At 33.7% G+C, this 26400-nt stretch overlaps 1 protein-coding gene across 1 annotated transcript; it reads left to right on the top strand.

Annotated features, from left to right (window-relative positions):
* Window positions 1-24888: 24888 nt before the first annotated feature.
* Window positions 24889-25597, top strand: LOC130830201 (ferritin heavy chain-like). The gene has a single exon (XM_057697252.1). The coding sequence runs from the start codon at window positions 24999-25001 to the stop codon at window positions 25548-25550; it is 552 nt and encodes a 183-aa protein (XP_057553235.1). The 5' UTR covers window positions 24889-24998; the 3' UTR covers window positions 25551-25597.
* Window positions 25598-26400: the final 803 nt, after the last annotated feature.

Genomic DNA, 26400 nt, shown 5'->3' with positions numbered 1-26400 from the left:
ATATACTCTACCATATCATCCTCAAAAATACACTAGAACTCAAATTGAAAGCAAATCACATTATACATATTTTAAAACCAAAACAACATATGAACTATTTTACATCAAAGATAAACACTGAGAATTTATTTGGAATGTGTTTTGGGGCCTTTTATTAGATGAAATTTATTTCCTTTCCTTTAAAGTATCTTGTAAAATACACGACTGTATATTTGATTCTTTAATTTTTAATACAAATTTGAAGTCTACCACAGTAAACTGATAAAGTGTGGAAATGATTCACTACTTGTTCAACAATGCTTAGTTTTTCCACAGTTCATTTTCTTCCTTTCCCTGGAGGAACACACCATTATATTTTCTAAATCTTTAACATGTAATGATCTTCCATTTTTAACCTGTTGCCAATTATCAGCCCCACAGAAGCTATCTGAACATGTGGTTATTGCACAGATTAATAGCATTGCCCAACTGTTTTCCATTTCATCCAGTGTTCAATCTAGATTCCAAAAACAGAAACAGTCTTGCATTGAATCACTCATAAATTGCTTATTAAGGTGCTAACATTACACTCTTACTGCTTCCTGATTTTCCAGGGGCCTTCGGAGCTATCAACCATGGCATTTTATTAGTATACTTGCTCTCCATTTTAGGTCTGCTGTGGAATAGTAGTGGTACCTTTCTAATTGGTTTCAGCTCCTTAAATATGGTTGGCTTCACATCCTCCCCATCTGCTGCTCCTTTTTTCATCCCTTCGTGTTTAGTTCTTGACCATTTAGTATTCATAAGATAAAAGTTTTCTATTTTAAAATTGCCAAAATATTGCTTGCAACCACCTACAACTTTATCATTAAAATATAAAAAACTGTTCAACCAGCAGACATTGCTCCATTGTGCACTTGTGTTCAAATAACTTTACTTTTTAAAATAACAAGGGCATTTCATGGTTATAATTCAAGTCTTAATAAGGTATTTAGTGTGGAAACATTTTCTGAATGCCATGCTTCTTCAGTATATTACCTACATCTATAAGAAAAATAGAATTTTAAGCATATCATAAGAATTATTGGTTTGAACTGATGAACAGTTTTATTTTTTACATGTAACATCTTTAATTTTCATGTTAACTTTCTCAATTAATAAAATATAGCTTCATATTCAAAATAATTCCTTCATGATCAAAAAGTAAAAATGATGACATAGTACTGCCATTATCAGAATATTATTAACCCGAAAGCAAGTTTAGAATAGACATTTTTATTAGCTGTTTCAAATGTTAAAATAATACCTCCTGCCTTCCTATGAACACTTTTCAGCAGCCTGGAATCCTCAGTATTTTTAAGTTCTGACTAAACCACATTTAAAAAATATGTCTTAGAACATCAAAACCACTTCTCCAACAGGAGACAGAATATCTCCCTCTTTGTAAACCTTTTTACTGAATAAAACTCTACTGACTCTACTGAAATGCATGTAGTCATGTTACCTAGCAGAATGGACTACACAAGTGATTATATATCTTATCTCCATTGATTTAGAAGTTAAAATTTTGAAGTTCACAACTGAAGGACTTTGCATATTTTACCTGGAAAACTTCTATAAGTCCTTAGCATATTGTTTGATATTTTAGTACTGTATATTAATCTTATTTAGGTATATTCTTTGTTTCAGTGTGTTAATATCTTATGGTCACCTTTCAGAAGTACATCTAAATGTTTCATTTATTTTCTCACTTTAAAATGTTGCAGTAGAAGTATTTTGCTTTAATTGAGAATTTGCTGTATTCAAGTATCCCTGCAATTAATTTGGGGAGATTCGAAGATGAATCATTTAAAACATCTTTCCTAAGTTAGCATAATATCAACTTGATATAGCATGCCATTGTATTTGTCAATATACCTGCTTCATGTCTTATATTCTAGTGCTCCTTCTTTCTGTCACTGGAGTCATTTTATGAGGTCAAGATATTTTGCACCAAGAAATTTTTTCCATAATTTTTTGGGTGTTTTCTGCAGGATTAGATATCAATGCCACTATTTTTTTTTATATCAATAACATCTCTGATTCTGCTATGCTATTTATAGGTACATAGCTTCTCTTTCACCATTACTGTTTTTTCTTTAACTATTTACTTGAAAAACATCAGAAGGCTTGTAGTGTAATGAACATTATTCTAAGCTCTTTTTATTTTCTTTTTTTTTCAGGGGATGGGGGCTTAGTTAATAAACAATATCCTCCCCTGTCTTCTAAAAGTCATTCATTTTTTTTCTACCCCATTAATTGTTTTGGTAATTTGTTTATTCATTCATTTATATATCCAAAATGGATTGAATTAGAGCAACATAAATTTAAAATAATAAAAGTAGTGTGTGTGCATCACATATTTTCTATGAAATTTTCACTAAATATAATGTCTCTATAATTCTAAATAAGTCTTGGCTCCGTAGCAGTTGTCCTAGAATCATATATATTCATATATAAGTTCTTCCATCAATAAATATTGGCAATCATGTATTTGATAAATCTTCTTGATCTCTTGCCAACTCATTTTGACACTAGCTTATCTTGTTTCTCTTCTTTCCATCATTTAATTTTTCAGTTTACACCAAACCCTAACATAGCTGATTAGGATTTTCTTTCTCAAATGCTATGTATTCCCTCACTTTCCTTTGAGGAGCTAGATTGATTTCCCCTCTGCAAATTCTTCTTTCTCTTAGATTCAAGATAGCTGTTAGCCCTCTTCTATATACTGCTCCTTAATTTAATTTATACTACCTGCCACCACACTAGATAAATCAAATTATCTACATGAAACCAATGCACATATAATTTCACTCGTGTTCTTTTCTTGCTTCCAAACTTAAATGTAATGAAACCCTAAAGATACAGTTTGCAGAAAACAGTTATTCTCCTACCTATAAAATTATGGCAGGTTGTAATATTGATGATCTAGTTCCTTTATTTTTGTCTGTTTTTTCTTCACTCTTCCTTTTCCAGTGAGTTAGCAGTATCCATCATTCCTTTGAAGAGAAATAAGATTTTATATCAGTAATGTAAAAACAAATGAATATTTAATCAACTTTTTTGTTTGTTTGGTTTTGGTGTAGTTTATTTTCCAAGTCTTCTTTGGAAAACCATAAGAAATTAATCATGTGAGTGGATACTTGCAGGTGATGGAGAGGAGCTAGGAGAGACTATATGAAGGCCACCTGTGGGGTGGGGGAGAAGATGAAGGTGTGGCATGAACACCATTTAAGGCCAGCAAGAGGGATTTGCTTGTGAGAAAAGCAACCCTAGCAGACCACCTATCCACTGAAATAAACAGCCCATTTTATCTGCCCTGAGGAACAGATATTTAGGTCACTGATGGATTAGGGGTCCTTAAAAAGGACTGAATTTGGTGTATTATCCAGGAAAAGGTCAAATTCCAGTTGAGGGCCTCTCTATCTGAATGATCCTGAGAAAATTGCCTTACTTTTCTGTATTCTTAGTTTCCTCAACTGTAAAATGGAACAATAATGGTAAGAATGTCTACCCTTAGAGTTATTGTGAGAAATAAGTGACTATACACTTAAAGTGCTAAGGTTAATTCTTGATACATAGTCTTAAATAAAGGCAATCTAAATGTGCTTTGATTAATAGCATTTGTAAATAAATATTTTTGTCAACAATTAACTATTTCTGTGTGATTTCTGGTTTCCATTTGTTTTTCTTCCAAATGAACATTAAATTAAAAGCTGTGTATTTTATTGCTTATTTACCACTTTAAATCTCATACATCCCACCTCTGACTCCAGAAATCAGCTACTTTTATTTTGTTTGTGATTTAACAGTGCCTTCACGTAAGTCCATGCCATGTAAAATACTGCTTTCTTCTCTTATCCCACAAAATGGGCAAGGCTGTAGGAATCTGATCAACACTCTCACATGCAGAATCCTCAAGCTCCAGGATGGTAGGGGAGGGTGGGAAATAATTTTTGGTCACTGGGAAATGAAAACCAGTGCTTCTCCTTTCCTCTCTCAGATAAGCAGCTCTGAAATAAATATTTCAAAAAGGTCCCCAGAAATTTTTGTGGGATCCAGCACTAACCATGAGTTGCCTACCCTTTTGTTGGATTTCCTACCTTCCCTGTTTTACTATCCCCAGCAAGCACACACACAACTCTTGGCTCCTCCCTTCTGCTTTCTGGAATCAACTTCCAAATAAACTCTATACATGCAAGCTGGTCTTAGGCATAAGAAAATCTGAGATATGGCAAGCTGCTAAACTCCTGCATAGGTAACTGAAATACTTTATTGTGCAGATTCTAATATTAATTTGTACCTTACATTGTTTAAACACCTTTTGTAATGATGTTTTAATATTTCAAATAGTGATGTTTTGTTCTCAGCAAGATTTTGAAATTCTTAAACATGGGGATTTTATTTTTGATGAGCACAAGTAATATTTCAAAACAGTGTATATACTGATCTAAAAATGACTTTCTACCAACAGATTTTTAGAAATAGGAAACCACCTCCAAATGGTTGCAATCTCATAAGGTAGCCAAGACCAGGCCACAGTTGCATAACCTCAACAACCTTTCCAGATGTGCCTCTGATGCCTGCCAGTATTCAGTTGAGAAAGGGAGCCAACAGAGGTGACACCAAGGAGTTAGCCACAGGCCCCGATGCTTTGAATTGAACATACATTCAGACTTTGGCATCTGGTTCCTACTTTTGCCAAATGTGCCTTGTTTGTATCCACAGCTGTTAAATGTGTTTGTTGAAAAGGGATAGACCAGGGAAAAGAAAGAGATTGGCAAGAGATATGCCAGCTTCTGTGGGAGGCAATGTCAAGCCAATGTGCAATTTGCTCACAAATAATTATTTGCTTTAGAAATCTGGTGTCATTTATGAGTATAACTATGGTATGTGGTGAGCAGAAACCTCCTGTTCTTTATATTTCATTGTAAATTAGGAATTTATAATTGTGCTGAACTAATTAATACTTAAAGAGCAAATATATCATCATTTGCTTCAAATAATATAAATGGATGTTTAGATCAAATTATTAAAAGCAGGGATTTAGTTCATCTTCTGATTTTGGTCATTTCCAAGCATACTAGCAAATAAAATGTCTTTCTGGTGATACTCTGTTAAGTATATGAAGTTGTTAGCCATTGAAAAATGGCTGAATAACATATGCAATATTTAAGGCTGTAGAAGTGTTCATGTTTATTCCTACTCTATGCTTTATTTCTACAGCAAAAACATATTTTAAAATATTTTGAAAGTGGAAGGTCAAAGCTATTATGTATTTGAATAATTGGCATGAAGCATATTTACTGAATTCACAGTTCTTATTAAATTAATTTAGAAAAATAGTATAATTTGTCATGAAAATGTGGAGTATGTAAGTTTGACAGTGTATTCAAACAAGTCATATTACTATGTATTTATTTTTTTTGGTTTTGAAAAAATTACTGATGTGCCATATCAGGGGATAGGTAAAATGAATCACCTCTGGGTAGTTTGCATAGTGTGTGTGGTCTGATAAAAATTATAAAGTATAGTTTATCTACAAGGTAGTCAATTTTTGCTTGTTAATTCAGACCAATGACTGTTGATTAAATTTCAAAAGCACCTCTTTTTACTCTGATGTCCTACATGAGTTTACATTGCACATATCATATACTTTAAAGTTTTGTAGTATCCTATCTCAAGTTCCCTTAGAGCACTCTGCTGAACTCAAATACAGGAGTGAATAAATGAATTTATAAACCACTATATTTTTTATTTTTATTTTTTAATGATGACCATTGGGGATTAAGACATTAGGTAGATTTGTATAGTTGAAAAAAGCAATCAGAGATTCAAACCAATTTTCCATCTTAGAAAATAGGCCTGGAAGTTCTAAATATTCTCAGAATCATAGTCTTCCTACCTAAACTTCATGACTTTCTTATTCCAAAAGTTGTTTCAAAAGGACATATGGGAAAAGAAATTCACTTTGCTCCTGATAAAGGGAGAGTTCTGCTGATCTTGTGATAAGAGAAAAAAAAATACTTTTCATAACTTTCCACTTCCTTTGTGATTAAAGTATCTCTTATGATCATAGAAAAGTTTCTCCTCCTCTTGTGACAATAAAAACTAATGACAAGATCCCTGATAATAAAAAGAGAACATTTTTCTTTGCCCACCTGCTTCTTCAGAAGTAACACATAGGTGACAAGTCTAAACTGACATTCTGTTTCAGTATACTCTAAAAGAACTGTCAATACCACAGATAAGTTTACTTGGGGTAACTGGGCTGATATTGAACATCCTATACAATTAAAAAAAATGGCCAAGATTAGATTTGATGTTTCTACTAACTGTTGTTGAGGTCAATATGCTGCCAGGCACAACCAGTAGACCATGTCCACTGCCTCCTTAGTCCAACTATCACTTTTTTAGTTCATTATTTGTGTGTGTGTGTGTGTGTGTGTGTGTGTGTGTGTGTCTGTGTCTGTGTCTGTGTTGCCTACAGTATCTAATTACTCCTAATGATTTTATGGTGATTTTTAAAAACATCTCATGAGGCAGAGTGATCAGACACACAGATAGGAAGTATATAAAAAATATATAAAAGCCAGAGGGGGAAATGTGGCATAGTTTATCTTAAAAATAAAATTTAAATTATCAGCTTGAATGCTTTCCTTTGCAGTTAACAAAACCCCAAGAAAAAAATTTTAAACAATACAAAGTTTTATAGGTCATGTAACTGAAAAATGGACATTTATATTGGGTTTCAGGGCTCCAGTTCCCACTTTGATAGGGTCTTTGTCTCCCTCACATTTGAGCTGTGTCCTGGGTTCCTTCAGGACTGGCAATATGCTGTCCCCAGTTACAAACTACATGCTTACTCCTTCATGCCTATGGGGAAAGCAAATAATTGTTTTCCACAAATCAGAAGAAAATCCTGAATCTTGATCTTGTTGGATCAACTGAAACCAATCATTGTAGCCAGTGTAATATCAGGAGATGGTTGGTCTAATTAAATGACTTAACCTGGATTACTGTGATACAATCATCATTGTAATGGAGGTTTGATTGTAATGCTTCATCTAGCTAATAGTATCAGTGCAACATAATGGTTGATTTTCTAAAATTTTGTTAATATTAAAAGGGAGGTGTATATTGGGTAAGCAATGACTTTAACATTTGCAAAAACAAAAACAAAAAGGTTGTTAATTAATGTTCAGAAACACACTAAATGTGAGTTTTCTGACTTCTTTGCATCTATAAAATAGTTATTACTGTAATTTACACTCAATTTACTTCAAAATATAATGCATTTTACATACTTATTTCTAAAATTGTGGAAGTTTTCATTATAATTTATATTTTGTAAATATTTAGTCAAAGGCAATAAAATCATTTTTAGATCTTGGGTAAAAAAAATACAGAATAAAATGTCTGTTCAGATAACAGCACTAAACTTCCAGTAGCTTTTCTCATTACTCACCTCCCAGGAAGAAATAAGGGGATATTTTATACACACACACACACACAATTATGTATATATATACAATTATGTATATATATATATATATATACACACACACAATTATGTGTATATATGTATGTGTATATCATGCACACATATACACACAAACATATACGTGTGTATGCATATACATATTAATATATATAAGCAAGTGACAGGGAATATACACCAATGAATTCATTACTTTTTAGTCATTTTCAATGAGTGTCAGTCTCTATTTTGCAGAGAAAAAATATATACTTGAGGGATTATGAATTTTAGAAATACTAAATGCTCTAACTGGAACCCCTACCACTGTTTGCTATGCAGTGCTGGTTGTTAGAACCATAAATCTGGGCATATAATATTAAGGACAGGGTTGAAGCTGTCTGATTTGAAGCATATAAAGTCTTAACTGCCACAGATAATGTCAACTCAAATTATTATTTCCATTTCAACACAGATTATAGGACAGGAAGACATAAATGGAAATTAAAAAATAAATTCAGCACATATTTCAGAAAGTACCTTTTCATGTGGAGAATGATAAATGCTTAGAAGAGCCTGCAGGCAAAGTTGTTGAGGCAAAAAGCAGGAATGTCATTCAAGAAACAATTAGATGCCATCCTTGGGGAAATGGAGTACTAAAAAGGATATGCCTTGATGGACCAAATGACCTTTATTCTCTCTCCAAAATTCTCTCATGTTCTTATAATTCTAATCGAGAAATATTTCAGCAATTTGGCCTCCAGCAATGTCAATTCTTACTTGAATTATTCACCTCACCAGTTCACTGCTGAGGAAGAAGCTTTCTCTTAGTGCTACAAAGATTGCATATTGACCAGATGTAATCTCAAAACTCTTGTTCATGGGCATTTTATTCACAAGGACACATTAGGTCAGATACTGTAAAGTAACTGATTATAGAAGCCTGTTTTAAATCCAATGTGATTGCAAACTAGCCCAAACTGGAGAAGAAAGGTTCAATTAACATCATTAATTATAGAAGGCAGGAATATTATTTAAAAATTTTTTTTGACCATACATTTCAACATATAGTTGGTTCTTGAGGAATGAAGTCTATATAAATGATTGTTTCTTAATTATTTTGGTTAGGTTAATAGACTATAACTATAGACTTTATTTCAGTTGAATATTTTGGAAATAAAAATAAGAAAATAGGGATCTTAAAAGAGGTTAATTACAGTTGATCTAAAAACATGTGCACTCAATAATTACACATTTTAAAAAGCTAGCAGTTAATACTGAAGGAATGTAATACGCAAAATTTACTTGGTGCAAAGTAAAGTTGAAGTAAAGTTGGAGAAATCACCTATCTACAGTCTTCTGATTTTCACTTCATTTAGCTGAACACAGAATTCTTAAGAATCCAGGGACATTGTGAAAACTACCTTCCCCCTATTATGTTCTTAAAGTGGCATTCAGCGAAAAAAAAAAAAGAACATGTTTCTATCTGTCATCTAAATGGACTCCTAGAGTTCTCTCTGTGTATCACAAATTGGAACTCAGTGGTGAACTGTGTCAAGAGCATATTTTCAAAGGCTGAACAGAAGGTCACATAAATGAGACAGTTCAAAGCAAAAGAAACTAGAGGCATGAAAAATGCCAGTATATTTAAGTGTTTTTAAAACAAGTAAATATTTTAGGAATTGTTGCCAAAGATGAAAATATTTAAAAATGTATATGTTCATTATAGTGTGAGCTATTTTCACAATGGATGAAATCTGCTAATAATGTGTAGATGATACTTTTATAAAGTACTGTAACAAAGCATTATACTAATAAAGTAAGTAATAAAATTTATAAATCAGTCCATACTAAAGAAATAATAAACAAAAATATTACGCTAAGTAATATGCCCTGTGGACTAGATCTTAGAACCTTTTAAATTATGAAATCATAACTAAAAATAAGAATTCAAACAGAACTTCCAGTTGATGGAAAGATTATTTTCCATTTAGAAAATAAAGTTTTAACCCAGTGTTGAATGTATAGAGAATAATATTATGACATAAATTACAAGCAGGATGAAAACATTAAATCAGTTATCAAACTGATCTCTGGTGGGCTCGGCCCGCAGAGGCTTGAAGCAGGGTTTCAGCTCCCAGTCAGTGATTGAGGTTGGGTAGCAGTGGTAAGAGCACCAGTCACCAGACCAGTGGTCAGTGACAAGGCCTTGGCCCTACAGCTTTGCAGAAAATAATTCCCACAAAGATGGAAAGCAGTGAAACAAGTAAAGTATTTATTAGGGAAAAAAAGGAGCAGTATACGTGTGGATAGACACACGGGCAGGCTCAGAGAGAGTCGCGCCCTAGTAACAGTTTGAATCACTTATATGGAGCATTTCTTTTGTGTTTCCTTTGACCAATTGTTTTGATCTCAGGATGTTCCCACTTGTGTGTGCACATCTCTTAGCCAAGATGGATTCAACCGAAGAGACCTATGGGTAGGTTTGGCCACTTGGCATCACTCCCCTTTTGACCTCCAAGGAGGCTTTCTGCACATGTGTGGTTGGGGGAGGTCTGCTGACTTCAAGAATGAGGAATACGTGGTCTCTTATCTTCTATCTGGGCAGGGCCCAGCCTCCTCTTCCAATTATTCCTGTCTCAGAGTATCGGTCCACAGGGAATGAACTCAGACTCTTTGCCCTGGGGGCCCTTCTGTCTCCTGCCTCAAAACCATACATAATCAAAGGAGAACTTCTGTAACAAAAGTAGCAAAGAGTTAATTACTACTCTGATGCTCATAATAATTATGTCGATTAGACTAGTATTTTATTAATTTATAAAATTCTTAAAAATCTCATAAATTTGGAATACTTATTACAATTAATTACTCCAATACTCTGTAAAATTGCCTATTACTCATTTACTTTAGTTAAAGATGGCATTTGGTGATTCTCTTTTTGATATTTGAAGGTAGAAGTTATTCAGAGGTCTTTCTTGTGAACAATATATATGCTCATTCTGGATAATTAATGAATATTTTGTTCAGTAATATTCTATGAGTATAATGCATTGAAACCAATTCTGTACTACTCTGATATAAAATCTAGTATCAATACTTGTTTAGACTGATATTTTCTGCTTAGCACAGAATATGGTTTGTTGTCAAAATTAATTTACCTGATAAAATTCTAGCTCAATCAATATCCAATATTTCATTTTGTTTTTGTTCTTATTTAACCTCCTAACCTGATTAAAATTTCTAGTTGTTGGAGTTAGTCTAAAAGCATTGAAATTTGTAAGTTAATATTAAAGAAAACTCATCTTGATAAATTAAAATTTAACTCATCTTTTTCTAAGGCATGAACAAAAATTATAAATTTTAAAATGATGGAAAATCATTATTCTACTGCATGAATAAAACAGGGGAGATGTTAGGTCTAGAATTCTGAAATTTGGAGATTAGAAAACAATTCCCAAGATATTTTTCTTCCCTGCCAAGTCATGCAAATTGATGAATGAAAATTTTAGGCTAGATAATTGATTCTAGAAATAACAAAAATACTTGACACTCTTGAAAAGTGAATTATATGTTCTGTTTCTATTAAAGGAGGTCTATATAAATTGGACTAACACATTCTTACTAAAAATTAGAAAAACTTAGCAAACTATTGAAAAAACTTTTTGATGGTATCAGAAAATTAGAAAACAGTGAAGAATAACAGAGTCAATACCTGAGAGAAAAGAAAGGAGACAAACAACCCTAGCATTTGGTATCACTTATCCCCTAGGACATTTCTACTTAACATGTGACCCATAGACCAGCTGATAATCCTTCAATTGCTTGATCCAGTCAGTGACCAAATAGGGAGTCACTTTGTGAAAAAAGATATCCAAAAAGACTATAAACATATGAAAAGATGCTTTACTTTTTTAGTCTTCACATAAATCCAAATTCATACCTTTATGAGGACCCCTCATACACTGCTGGTGGGAATATAAAATTGGTTATACTGATTTTGTAAACTCTTACAGTATCTTGCAGAATTGAATTTATGCAAACTTTAGAAACAATATCTACACTCCTTGGCATATGTCCCTAAGACTTTTGAACTCCTCTTTATATTTTATCAGTTCTTCAAGATTCAAATATATACTACTTGTCTTAAATTTCTGGACATGTTGAACAAACTTACTGTAGGATTTACATCTGCTACCTGATGGAAAATTTCTCATAGGGCATGTTTTGTTCTTGGGCTTTGAATTTTTCTGCAGCTTTTTTTTACAGAGATCCAGGAGAATTCCCTTCTTTTCCAGAAATAGGAATTTTGAATTGCATTTTGATAACATTTCATTTTATTGTTTTATTTATCTCAATCTTATATTACTTTACAAATTAACAATATCTAAATTTGTTACCATGCATCAAACAATAAATGTATTGATGACCAATCACTGTAGAGAAATTTCCACTGGGTATTTCTTATACAATATTTTAGTAAGAAATAAAGCAAACAATAAATAATGCCAATATCTCACCATTAAAATTAGAAAACTCAGGGTTGTGGGCTATGCACTTTATTCTCAGAGGGTTGCCCAGGTATTATAGTTGTAAGCATGAGGAGTGGGGAGACAGATTTAGTTTCAGGGAATTGGATCACATGATTTTGGAGACTGGCAAGTCTAAAATCTGCAGGTTAGGCCAGCAGTCTGTAGAGTCTGGAAAGAGATTCATTGCAATTCAAGTCTGAAGGCAGTAGGCTGGCAGAATCCCCTCTTCCTCAAGGGAGGTCAGTCTTTTCCTTAATGCTTTCAACTGATTGGGTGAGGTCCATCCATATTAAGAAGGGTAACCTGCTTTACTCAAAATCTAGTGGGTTAAATATTAATCTTATTTAAAAAACAAATACCTTCATAGCAACATCCAGACATGTTTGACCAGATCTCTGGGTGTGGTATCCCAGCTCACTGACAGATAAAATTAATTACCACTCCAACCTATATGAGTTACAGAATTTTACAGTGATATATTATATCATTAATATGCCACCACATTGTACTTGCTTTAACACATATCTATTAATGGAGCCATTCCTCTATTTATCCATTAATCTGTCTATTTTGGGAAGAATTTCAATAAATGGCAACATACCTACCCCTAAATTCTTCATCATGCATATCGTCAGCTATATTTCAACATTTGTTTAAAGTTGTATATCTGAGGCAAAGTTTACATAAAATGAAATACAAAATATTGAGTATGTACTGAGTTGTTGCAAATGTATACATCTGTGTGCACCAAAATTATACAGAGAAGTAGAACCATTCCATTAGATCTTAAGTTCCCTCTTTTGCTCTACCAGTTAATCTCCATCCCTAATACAGACCTCACAGAGTCCATATGATATGTTATCAACATCCTTAAAAGTACATTTGCCCTTTGAGTTTGTAATTCTAAAGCAAGACAATTTTACTAAGTAAATTATTTAAAATGTTTTCAAAATAAACATGAAAGGTAGTTCCTTACAGTATTTTCTGTGATAGCAAATACTTTGAAACAAGCTAAATGTGTTATACAAAATTGCTTAATTAAATAATCTTTGTAACTATCTCCATTAAAAAACATGTTTTATAAGAATGTATAGGGGCACAGGAAGTATTTAAACATGTATGGTTGCAGAAATCAGGGTAATTTAAGGAACTTGGTTTAGAAAAAGATGTATGTGTAGGAATAAATATAAAGATTGAAAAGTACTATGAGAAAATATTCTTTTTGTTTACAAACGTTTTGTTTTGTTAGATTATAAGTGACTCCTGCTCTTTTATTTTTCTTGGTATGCAAGTTTTCTCTCTTCCTAGCTCATTTTTTTTAAATTTTATTAGTTATCTATTTTATACATATTAGTATATATGTCAACCCCAGTCTCCCAATTCATTCCATCCCCACCCCCCCAACTTTCCACCCTTGGTGTCCATACATTTGTTCTCTACATCTGTGTCTCTATTTCTGCCTTGCAAACCAGTTCATCTATACCATTTTTCTAGATTCCACATATATGCGTTAGTATACACGACATTTGTTTTTCTCTTTCTGACTTACTTCACTCTGTATGACAGTCTCTACGTCCATCCACGTCTCTGCAAATGATCCAATTTCATCCGTTTTTATTGCTGAGTAATATTCCATTGTATATATGTACCACATCTTTTTTATATGTTGAAGGACATTTAGGTTGCTTCCATGACCTGGCTATTGCAAATAGCTCTGCAATGAACATTGTAGTGCACACGTCTTTTTGAGTTATGATTTTCTCCAGGTTTATGCCCAGTAGTGGAATTGCTGGGTCCAGTAATCAATGTACTTTATATTACCAGTGTATTTTGTTCAACATGTTAGTCTTTTCAGTCTTTTGTTGTAAGCTAAAGCATGTTGCCCCAAAGAAAAAGTTGAAACCTCATAAATTTGTCCTATACCAAAAAATTATCCTTTCTGAGATTAACACAATTGATAGTTTGAAGATAATATTGCTGTTTTTGATTCTAGAGTGTAATAAATGAAAAATAGTAGAATTATACATAGAAGGTTACATGGCAATTCATTTCCTCAAATTAGAAGTGCAGGCAATTAACAGAAATGATTGAAAACCTTAGGGAATAGAACTATCAAGGTTCCCAAAAAAAGAGAGGAGATATTAATAACATAATAACACTTTAGAAGGTATTAACATTGTTACCTGGGAAAATAAAAGTAGTTTAAGTAGAGCCAAGAAGAAAAAAAAGCAAAAGAAAACATTTTATGCTTTAAATTATATTTGTGGGAAAAAAAGGCCTACTGACAAAAGCAGCTATGAATGCAAATTCTCACTTGATGTATGATATATTAAAATATATATTGTGATTAACTCATTACAATTATATTTTGAAATATGCTTTATATTATAGAGACTGGGAATTATATAGTAGTGTTTAATTTTATTTATCAGAATACCTTAAAGCAGAAATTTCCACTAACACCAATTTTGCCCACAATATTAGATTGATTGCTTTGCTTTTCCTTGATCTCCTCATATTTGGCTTAATTGAGGGAGAGTAAACTAGTGAGTTCATGTTCAGCATCAAGGTAGTTTATGTGTCTATGTGAATTGAAAGCTATGAGGGTGAGTCAAAAATTATCCACACTCTAGCTGTAGAATTTATTTTAATTAACTTTTAGAAAAGATATATCATTTTTTGACATAATCTTCTTGCTTTTCAATACACTTTTCATCTGTCAACAAACTTTTGCATTCCCTCACTAAAAAATGTTTTAGGCTGAGCTGTGACCCGCAAATGCACTGCTGTCTTCACTTCTTCATCAGAAGTGAATCTTTGTCCTCATAGGGCTGCTTTCAGGGGACCAAACAGGTGAAGGTTCAATGGAGCAAAAGCAGGACTATAGGGAGGATGCTTTAACACCTCAAAACAAAATGATCCATGACAGATGTAGGTTTCAAAAAGTTTGTGTGAGATGGGTACAAAAACAACTCATGGAAGAGCATAAACAGAAGAGATTGGATATCTGCAGACAAAATTTGGACAGATACTCTAAGGAAGGTGAAAGTTTCTTAAAGAGAATCATTACTGGTGACAAGACATGGATTCATCACTACGAGCCTGAGAGTAAATGGCAGAGTATAGAATGGAAACATCCTCAATCACCAACCAAGAAAACATTCAAAAGTCAACCATAACCTGGAAAATTGATGCTTACAGTTTTCTGGGATTCTTAAGGGCCAGTATTGGAACATTATCAGGAAAAATGTTCAACAATCAACAGTGCTTGTTACAGTGAGATGCTTATTGAAGAGCTGAAGCCTAAACTTTGGATTAAATGCATAAAACTGCTATCCAAGGTTGTTGTGATCTTGCTGGACAATTCACATCTGCACACTTCTGCCTACACTGTGGACACTCTGCAAAAACTTCCTTTTGAGGTGTTAAAGTATCCTTCCTATAGTCCTGATCTTACACCATCAGACTTTCACCTGTTTGATCCCCTGAAAGCAGCCCTATGAGGATGAAGATTCACTTCTGATGAAGAAGTGAAGACAGTGGTACCTAAGACAATTTTTAATGAGGGAATATGAAAGCTTGTTGACAGATGGATGAGGTGTATTGAAAAGCAAGGAGATTATGTGGAAAAATGATATATTTGTCCATCCTAAAAGTTAATTAAAATAAATTCTACAGCCAGAGTGTGGATAATTTTTAACTCACCCTCATAGAACTCTTGATTCCCTTTGATTTAATTCTAAGAATTAGAGTCTAGGATATTTGAACATAGAATTTGAACCATCAAATTTTGACTAAAAAAAAAAATCAATAGAAATAAAATTGAAAACCTTAAAATAACACTAGAGAAAGCTAAAACCACCAATACTAAAATTTCAACATAATCTTTAAAAAAATTATTACATATAAATTTATATAGATGACACTTCTTGAAATTCAGGTTTTTGAATATCCGTAGAATAAATATAACCATTCTATTTTATCTTTCAATGATGCTTCAATTTATCTTAGTCATCTGTTCAATAATGAAGTGTTACTTATACTTTAAAAGTTAAGGTGTTTTCTTTAGATTGACAATTAATATATTACTACTTTTACCCATTTTGCATTTACATGAATAATAATATACCTAGTATTTTATTCTCAGGTTTTTAATAGTGATAACTATTTAATTAAATACTTTAATAATAGGATATTATTTATTGATATTAACTAATATGATATTGATTAACAATAATTTCATAATATTAAACAATTTAAATTAATAGTTTGATTAAATGGCTTTAGTTAAATGACCAGCAATATTATTTTAAGATAATAATTAACAGTTAAATATTAAAGATAAATTTAATATTTTAATGAGCAAATTGAGTCTCAGTGAAGTAGGGTTTTCTTACATCTGTGCCTTTCCCTATATTTTCATCATACTTAATAATACAGAGAATTTTTTCTGCATGTGTCTTTATCATCTTTTTAAGAATCCTGTAAGATAGGCATAGTGACAATCATCTCCACTTGATGGGTGATAAACTAGACTCAGAAAATTTTAATAGCTCACTAAATCTCACATATCTTGTTTATTCTGATATTAAAATGACTTGCCAAGCCACAATTATTTCCAACAAACCACATTTTCTTTGACATTGTCACCTCAATGTCAGTTGAGAAATCATTCAGAACCCTCAGCTGATATGAAAGCAAAGGCAAATTTATATTCTCACTAAAAAATTCCCTTTGTCAGATGGAACTACAAAATATCAGTAACCTCCTTTTAAGGTAGGTAAATTAAAAAAAAAACTGTATTAAACTGAAAAATAAGGAAAATATAAGAACTTAAAAAACAAAAAATAAGTATACACTTTATCATGGCAGACACAGATGGGCATTGGACATTGTGTCTTGTCAGGACTTACATTTTACAGTTACAAAATGAATAATTGGGGATTCAAGAAATTGTTAAGAAAAAGGAGAAGTTAGATATTCCTATATATCATCTATTGTACTACATGCAGAATTATTTTTAATTTTAATTGAATTTGGAAAATGGACTCTGTTCAAATGACATCAACTTTTATGTTATCATTTCAGAGGTTCCTAAAACATTTTTAAGGAGCAATTTAATGCATCAGTATGTTGTAATGCAGATTTCATATCCTTCGATTTAATCCTTACATTGTTACAAGATTATATAATAAAATAAGATGAATTTTATCTTAAACAGGAAAACACATGTAGATATAGATTCACAGATTCTATGGCTCATTGAATAAAAGAATTTCTTCAAGAGAGCATGTAACATTTCAACTTCCTATTAACCTAAAAATGTAAGAAACGAGATTGAAATTATTAATCACAATAACAACTAAGACTCCTACAACTCATAACAGAATAACTGTACTGTGAATTAAACAATCAAAATAAGAAAAAGGTAATTATGCCATACAAAATTCTCAAATAATAGTGATTCCAAATTTTTAAAATAGATATTGTTGAAAGATGTATTTCATTTATTGTAATACCTAATGATAACAGAATGACTTGAAAACTTTAAACACTTTTTCTAACATGATTTCTTACTTTTCCCAGTTTTATTGACATAGTGCATTGTATAAGTTTAAAGTGTGCAGCATAATTATTTGATGAATGTATACATTGTCAAATGATTACCACAATACATTTCCTTAACATCCATCACCTCATGTGGTTACATTTTTTTCCCTTGTGATGCAAAATTTCAAGATCTAGTCTCTTGGCAACTTTCTAATATACAGTACAGTATTGTTTATTACTGTCATCATACTTTTGATTTTCTCATTTAAAATTTGGGCATAAAACTGTCAAAGTAATATCTCTTTCATAAAACTATTTTCTAAGAAAATGATTAATATAAAGTATTTTAATAGACATGAGAATTTGCCAGCTAACAATCAATCTTAAAGAGTATGAAAATACAATTTTCTATAAATTATTAATAATTTCTTACCCTTTATAAAATGTTAAAATATCTCTTTCAGCAAGTAGCAAGTATTTTGTTAGTCTTAATATTTCTATTTTCTAAAAAACTACAAATATATAGTCTCTCAAAATAGATGTAATTCAGATTATCCCAATTTAACTAGCTCAGTTTATAAGTTTTTATTGCTTATTCACATAAAAGATATAATTTATATAGAGGCATTTATTGGTGACCTAAACGTATTCTATACTAATGAAAAGAAGACTGTAGATCTGTAGTATGCAATACAGTATACTCTAGCACATGTGGATATTTAAATATAAATTAATTAAATTTAAAATTTAAAATTAAGTACCTCTGTTGTGCTAGCTTTATTTCAAGTACTCAATGTTAATATTGGGCAACACAGGTGTAAAATATTTCTATCATCACAGAAAGTTCATTGAACCATGCTGACCTGGATGGTTTTATTGTATTGTATGTATGCCCTACAATAATATTATAAAAATATATTACCTAAAATGTTGGAAATGTGATGCAGGAACACTGCCTACATTATCCATTATAATAAAGTGGAGGAGCACAAATCTGATCATCATCTTCCATTTATCTCAAAAAATTTCAACATATTTGTTGAGGTAAAATTGATACAGTAAGACCTGCACAGGGAATTTCCTGGTGGTTCAGTGGTTAAGACTCCATGCTTTCTCTACTGAGGGCACAAGTTCAATCCCTAGTTTGGGAACTATGAATCCTGTAAGTCATGTGGAGTGGCCAAAAAAATTTTTTTAATTAAAATTCTGTACATATTTAATGTGTACAATTGGATGAGCTTGGACATATGCAAACACCATGATACCATCACTACAATCAAGATAATAGGCATATCCAATATCTTCCAGAGTTTCCTATGTCTCTTTATTTTGCTTTTATGTTATATGATCACTTAACATGATATCTATCCTCTTAACATATTTTTAAGTGGACACTATTATCTTGTTAAGTATAGGCAATATGTTGTACAGAAAATCTCTAGCATAATTGAAACTTTATATTGTATTTTCAGCTTCTATGTGTTTGACTATTTTAGATATTTTATTTTATATAAGTAGAATTATGCAGTATTTGTGCTTATGTGACTGGCTTATCTCACTTAATATAATGTCCTTCAGGCTAATCCATGTTCTCACAAACTGCAGAATTTCCTTCTTTTTTGAGGCTGGAAAAAAATATATAATGTTATCTTTATCCATTCATTTATTGATGGACTTGGTTGTTTCCATATCTTGGCTCTTATGAATAAACCTGAAATGAACATGCGGATGCAGCTACCTCTTCAAGACCTTGACTTCAATTCTTTTTGATATATATCTATAAGTGCAGTTGTGATCTTGTTTGGTCAAAATCACTCCTGCATTAGAAGAGAAGTTAGAGGGAAAACCTAACAGGGTCCAAATGCATGACCAATAATGATCATACACACTTCCCCTATACAATATTATGTATTCATTCTAATAATAAACACGATAGCCTGGTTGTGCTTTGTTTTGGTAAATTTTGTTAATAATTACACTCACATCTAAAAATGTCATACGTGATAAATATTGCATTAGGAAACTCATCTCCACAATGGAAAATATTCCTGCTGAGGCTTTCTGTTTTGCTTGAATACACACTTGCTACTTTTCTTTATTAAGAATCTAAGACTTCTCTGTATCTTTTTATATTATTATTATTTATTATTATATGTAACAGAGAAGATAAATTTGCATGAACTATTTTTTGTTTATTTTCATCAGAAGTATATGTAGCATCCTACAAAATGTGGATATTGGTTAAAAGAAAGCTATGAATATGTAGCTTAAAAACCTATTTTTTATAGTTTTTCTATGCCAAAGATACTGAATCTTCTCCATTAAGTCAAAAGGATTTATCCCTTCTTTTACTTTTTTTTTGGGGGGGGGAGGGTACACCAAGTTCAATCATCTGTTTTTATACACATATTCTCATATTCTCTCCCTCCCTCGACTCCCCCCCCCACCCTCCCTGTCCCAGTCCTCTAAGGCATCTTCCATCCTCCAGTTGAACTCCCCTTTGTTATACAACAACTTCCCACCGGCTATCTATTTTACAGTTGGTAATATACATATGTCTGTGCTACTCTCTCACTTTGTCTCAGCTTCCCTTTCACCCCCCTTCTTTTACTTTAAATCAGTGACATTAAAAAATACATGAAGTAAGAATTTTTACACTTGCTCTAATTCATTTTAATAAGTTTGAATCTAATCACATCAGATATTTTGTTTCAGCATAAATAATAAAATGTTTGACTTTATTTTTACATTGTTTAACATTAAAAAGTGCATCAATAAGAAGTAACCATGGAGAAGGTTATGTTTACTTATTTTTTGGAGCAGCAATTTTTTTAGGGAATTGGTGAATCAAAAAATAGTTTTAAGAAACACTTTTCTGCATCTAAATTAACATAACCTTGTTTAATTTTTAATTTGTTAATGGGTTTACACAGGAGAGATATGGAAAAATGATATCTCACTCTCATAATAAAAAAGTGAACAAATTATTACATAACACAGGGGATCATGCTCTAATGTTCAACAATTTTTTCATTATTCACTTACAAAACAACTGTGTATATTTTGTTTGCACCCATGGGAAGATGAGGACCACTTGTCACATTCACTGTGGCAAGCACATTACCATCCAATGTTTAGAGAGGTGAATTGCCATAAGGTATATTTTCAAGGTTGAAAGGATCCTTAGCCTCCATGAAGCCACAGTAGAAATCTGCCCAAGAGGTAGTGTAATCCTTCAACAGTCAACCTGATGGAAAAACAACCAATTATTTAGCCCTTAATCTTTTTTCTATCCTTTCATTTTTCACTGTTTTTTAAAAAGATGGAATTATAACTTCTTTTCAGAAATTTTTTCTATCCCCCTTTCAATGCCTCATCCTGCACAGGGACTATTCTGATGAGTTCTACACAGTCCCTAAGAAGGTCACGAGGGGAAGTAAATCTCAAGTGCCCACTCAGGACCATCCCAATACCATATGCTTCAATGTCTTTTGTTCTCCATTTCACTCTCTCCCTAGTTCTTCACTCTGCTGTCTGAAGCCACCTCCCAATAAATTACTTGCTCTCAAATCTCTGTCTTAGGCTTGCTTTTGGAATTACCCATCTACAAAAAGAAAAAATAAGGAAACTGGTTTTGTCATGATTTTTCAGTAATTTTTATGAAATCTAAATGGAAATATATAGCCCATTCAATAGCTTCTGAAACTAGGCATGAGTGAAATACTTCCTAGGGAGAGGCAGTGAACAGGGAAAACAGCCAAGAGCCTGGCTTTAATGAAATAAAATATATCAAGATAGATAGAGGAGGATGAGCTGGCAACAGAAGCAGAGAGGGGCTAAGGAAATTAATAGAGTGACTCCAAATGAGGAGTAAAGTTTAGTGAAGCAAAGCATAGTACATTTTCATGTTCCCAGTGGTTAAATAAAATAATTAGTAAAAAATATCTTTATTGCATTTAAAAGATGAATCATTTTTACTGGAATGATAGGCAGAAGCCACCTGTAGTTGGTTTAGTGCAAACAATGGAGACCTTCCCTGTAAACAACTAATCTATTCATGAGTAGAGAACTTGTTAATTCAATGAACAACCCCATTTAATGGAAAAGTCAGACAATCCATCATTTATTAGATTTACAACAATCTATTTGTTCATATTTGGATATGAAAAAATCTCAGATCTTAACAACAAACAATGTTTTGGGTATTCAACTATATATGAATGTTTTGACTTGAAAAGGCACAACTTTATTTTGTTGAAATGTTACCACAAAAAGTCATCATGCACTTATACACTCAAACAAATTTGAAAAGTAGAACATCTTTTTGTATGCTGAATTTTGTCTCAGGCCAGATGACATGCAGTAAACTCAAGGAAGCATGTATTATTATCTTGTGTCTAAAATTAGTAATGTGAAAACATGTATTTTATTCAGATAAAAATAGTATTGTGTAATATATATATATATATATATATATATATATATATATATGTTACTGACAATCATAAAAAGCCCTATGGCTTCCTGAGTAAGAAAAGGTATAGGAGCGAAAGATGGTGGTGAAATAGAGGGACATGGAATGTATCCCTCTCCACAGATGCATTGGGAATGCACAAAAAGACACAATAAATCCCACAGAGAACCAACTGAACACCAGCAGATGACCTTGGACACCAGAAAGGACCACAAGGATCCCGACATAACCAGTAGGGAGGCATCTACGATGGCTCAAAGAGGGTGAAGCAGCAGAGCCGTGGCAGACAAGAGGGAGTGAGAAACACACGGAGGGTCCGCACCGCAGCTCAGCATTCCCGGACTGAGACGTCGATTCACAGCTGAACAGAGGGTCTGGAAGTGGGAGCATGGGAACCAGCGGGCTGGTTCAGAGTGAGAAAAATTGTTGCCAGTAAGGTGACAGACCGAGAGGACAGGAGGGAAGATGTCCATGGTGAGGAGTGCCTGCCCCTGAGAGCTGCCCGGCCATGATGGTGGCTGGAGGCTGCAGGCTCATGGGTGGAGGGGAGGAGCTGCGGGACTAGCCTCTCTCTCTCTCTCTTTTGGTGCCTGCAGCAAGCAGTGGAAGGACCCCTGTGGACCACCTAAGTCACTCAGGGATAACAGGGACCCTCAGGCCCTCGGGCAGGGCTAGCTTAAAACCCCTTGGAATGCCGGCAGCAGGGAGGCTGCTGAGAGCAAAGAAGCCCGGAGAGAGGCCCAACTCTGAGACAGCCACCGGTGTCCCTCTGCAACAGGCACCTCCAAGCCCAACTGAAATGACAGAGCATTGCTGCTCACTCACTCCCAGGCGAAGGAGCCACTATTGTACCCTCTCCCTCCCCACACACCAATGCTTACAAATGAAAAATAAAGGAAGCTCTGTGGGTCACAGAATAATACAAAAAACCCAAGGAGAGTAGAAGGACAATTACAGCGGAGACTCTAAGAAAACAAAAGTACCAGTATCAATTCTATTGAACTGGTCCATTCTGGGATCAGTTCCAGTTTTTTTTTTTTTTTTTTTTTTTTTATTAATTACGATCTTAGTCCTAAGGGATCTACAAGTTTTATAACATTTTTTTTATTTTTATTCTATTTTTTATTCTATTTTTATTTTTAGCCCTTTTATATATTTCTATTTCTAGCTAAGTTTTTGGTAGTATGGACTATATGTCTCTCCTATTTTCCTTTCATCTCTATCCTTTATACATTTCTATTCCCTTCTTTTTATTTACATATTTCCAGGCACAATACAATCTTCTGTTCTTTTGTCTTCCATCCATTTTTAGTTTATTTTATCTTAACGTATAAGCAACACTATCGATCTGCTCAGACTCCTTGCTCTATTCTCCAGATAACACACCACCTTGGTACTTAATATCAGCTTTTTGTCTTTATCTTAGTTTTTAATACAAATGTCTAATTTCATTCTGAGAATCTCCATTCTGTCTGATGGTACTCTAGCTCTTTTTTATATTTGATCCTAGCTTTCAATATCTCCCTGGATTGTGTTTGTAAGTGTAAGGTGTTATCGTTTGTTTGTTTCTGCTTTTGTTTCTGTTTTGTGCTGTTTTGATTGTCAATTTCTGTTGGGTTTCTCTTTGAATATCTGATAGCATACTGGGGTTCTTCTGTCAGGTCTTTCCAGAGCCTATGTCCTAATGGATTCAGTAATTGTGTGTCTTATACATGTATGTGTTTCCTAGACTTAGTATTTGTTTAAACCAACACTCAGACATTATTCTGGGGCTTGGACAGTCTTCTATAAACCCCTTTATTCCTGGGACAAGCAACCCCAGAAGTTTGGACTACCATGAGGAAACAAAGAAAAGCCATGCAGGCAAAGGAGCAGGAAAAAAACCCACAAGACCAAATAAATGAAGAGGAAATAGGAAAAATGCCTGAAAAAGAATTCAGAGTAATGATAGTAAAAATGATACAAATCTCAATAACAAAATAGAGAAAGTACAAGAAACAGTTCATAAGAACTCAGAAGAACTAAAGAACAAACAAACAGCAATGGATAACAAAATAACTGAAATTAAAAATACTCTAGATAGTATAACCAGAAGAATGACTGAGGCAGAAGAATGAATAAGTGAGTTAGAAGATAGAATGGGGGAAATAACTGCCACAGAGCAGGAAAAAGAAAAAAGAATAAAAAGAATGGAAGACAGTCTCAGAGACCTCAGTGATAACATTTATAGGACATTCCATCCAAAAACGACAGAATACACTTTCTTCTCAAGTGCACATGGAACATTAACCAGGATAGATCATATCTTGGGTCACAAATCAAGCCTTGGTAAATTCAAGGAAACTAAAATCATATCAAGCATCTTCTCTGACCACAATGCCATGAGACTAGATATCAATTACAGGGAAAAAAACTGTAAAAAATACAACCACATGGAGGCTAAACAAAACGATATTAAACAATCAAGAAATAAAGAAATCAAAGAGGAAGTCAAAAATGATCTAGGAACAAATGACAATGAAAGCACAAAAACCCAAAACCTATGGGATGCAGCAAAATCAGTTCTAAGACAGAATTTTATAGCGATACAGTCCTACCTCAAGAAACAAGAAAAATCTTGAATAAATAACCTAACATTACACCCAAAACAATTAGAGAAAGAAGAACAAAAAACCCCAAAGTGAGCAAAAGGAAAGAAATCATAAAGATCAGGACAGAAATAAATGAAAAAGAAAGGAAGGGAGTCTTTGCGGAGAGTCGCCGCTGTTTCCTGCTTCAACAGTGCTTGGACGGAACCCAGCACTCGCCCTCCCCCTCCTTTCTCCGGCCGGCCGCTCAGAGCCAGCCCTTGCCACCACCTCACCTCACAGCGCCCTCCAACCACCCAAGGTCCCCGCCACTGCTCCAGCGCCGCGCAGCTGCCGCCTCCGCCTTTTCTCAGCCGCCCGCCATGACGACCGCGTCCCCCTCGCAGGTGCGCCAGAACTACCACCAGGACTCCGAGGCCGCCATCAACCGCCAGATCAACCTGGAGCTCTATGCCTCCTACGTCTACCTGTCCATGTCATACTATTTTGAACACGATGATGTGGCTTTGAAGAACTTTGCCAAATACTTTCTTCACCAATCTCGTGAAGAAAGGGAACATGCTGAGAAACTGATGAAGCTGCAGAACCAGCGGGGTGGCCGAATCTTCCTTCAGGATATCAAGAAACCAGACCATGACGACTGGGAGAATGGGCTGAACGCAATGCAATGTGTGCTACACTTGGAAAAAAATGTGAATCAGGCACTACTGGAACTGCACAAACTGGCCACTGACAAAAATGACCCCGATTTGTGTGACTTCATCGAGACTCATTACCTGAATGAGCAGGTGAAATCCATCAAAGAATTGGGTGACCACGTAACCAACTTGCGCAAGATGGGGGACCCCGGATCTGGCATGGCAGAGTATCTCTTTGACAAGCACACCCTGGGAATCAGTGATAGCGAGAGCTAAGACTTAGGCTGGCTTCCCGTAGCCACAGGGGTGACTTCCCTGGTCACCAAGGCACTGAATGCATGTTTGGGTTACCTTTACCTTTATATAAGTTGTACCAAAACATCTACAAGTTCTTTCCTTAGTACCATTCCTTCAAATAAAGTAATTTGGTACCAAAAAAAAAAAAAAAAAAGAAGGAAGGCAGCAATAGCAAAAATTAATAAGACTAAAAGCTGGTTCTTTGAGAAGATTAATAAAATTGATAAACCATTAGCCAGACTCATCAGGAAAAAAAGGGAGAAGATGCAAATCAACAGAATTAGAAATGAAAAAGGAGAAGGAACAACAGACACCACAGAAATACAAAGATCATGAGAGACTACTACAAGCAACTATATGCCAATAAATTGGATAACCTGGAAGAAATGGATACATTCTTAGAAAAATACAATCTTCCAAGACTGAACCAGGAAGAAATAGAAACCATGAACAGACCAATCACAAGTACGGAAATTGGGGCAGTGATTAAAAATCTCCTAACTCACAAAAGCCCAGGGCCAGATGGATTCATGGGTGAATTCTATCAAACATTTCAAGAAGAGCTAACACCTATCCTTCTTAACTCTTCGAAAATAGAGCAGAAGGAGGAACACTCCCAAACTCATTCTAGGAGGCCACCATCACCCTGATACCAAAACCAGGCAAAGATGTCACAAAAAAAGAAAATTACAGACCAATATCACTGATGAATATAGATGCAAAAATCCTCGACAAAATGCTAGCTAACAGAATCCAACAGCACATTAAAAAAAATCATACTCCATGATCAAGTGGGGTTTATCCCTGGGATGCAAGGATTCTTCAATAT

Source organism: Hippopotamus amphibius, chromosome 10, assembly GCF_030028045.1.
Source record: "Hippopotamus amphibius kiboko isolate mHipAmp2 chromosome 10, mHipAmp2.hap2, whole genome shotgun sequence".
Lineage (NCBI taxonomy): Eukaryota > Metazoa > Chordata > Mammalia > Artiodactyla > Hippopotamidae > Hippopotamus > Hippopotamus amphibius.
The sequence above is the reverse complement of the archived record's forward strand: the minus strand, read 5'-3'. Positions and strand labels throughout refer to the sequence as shown.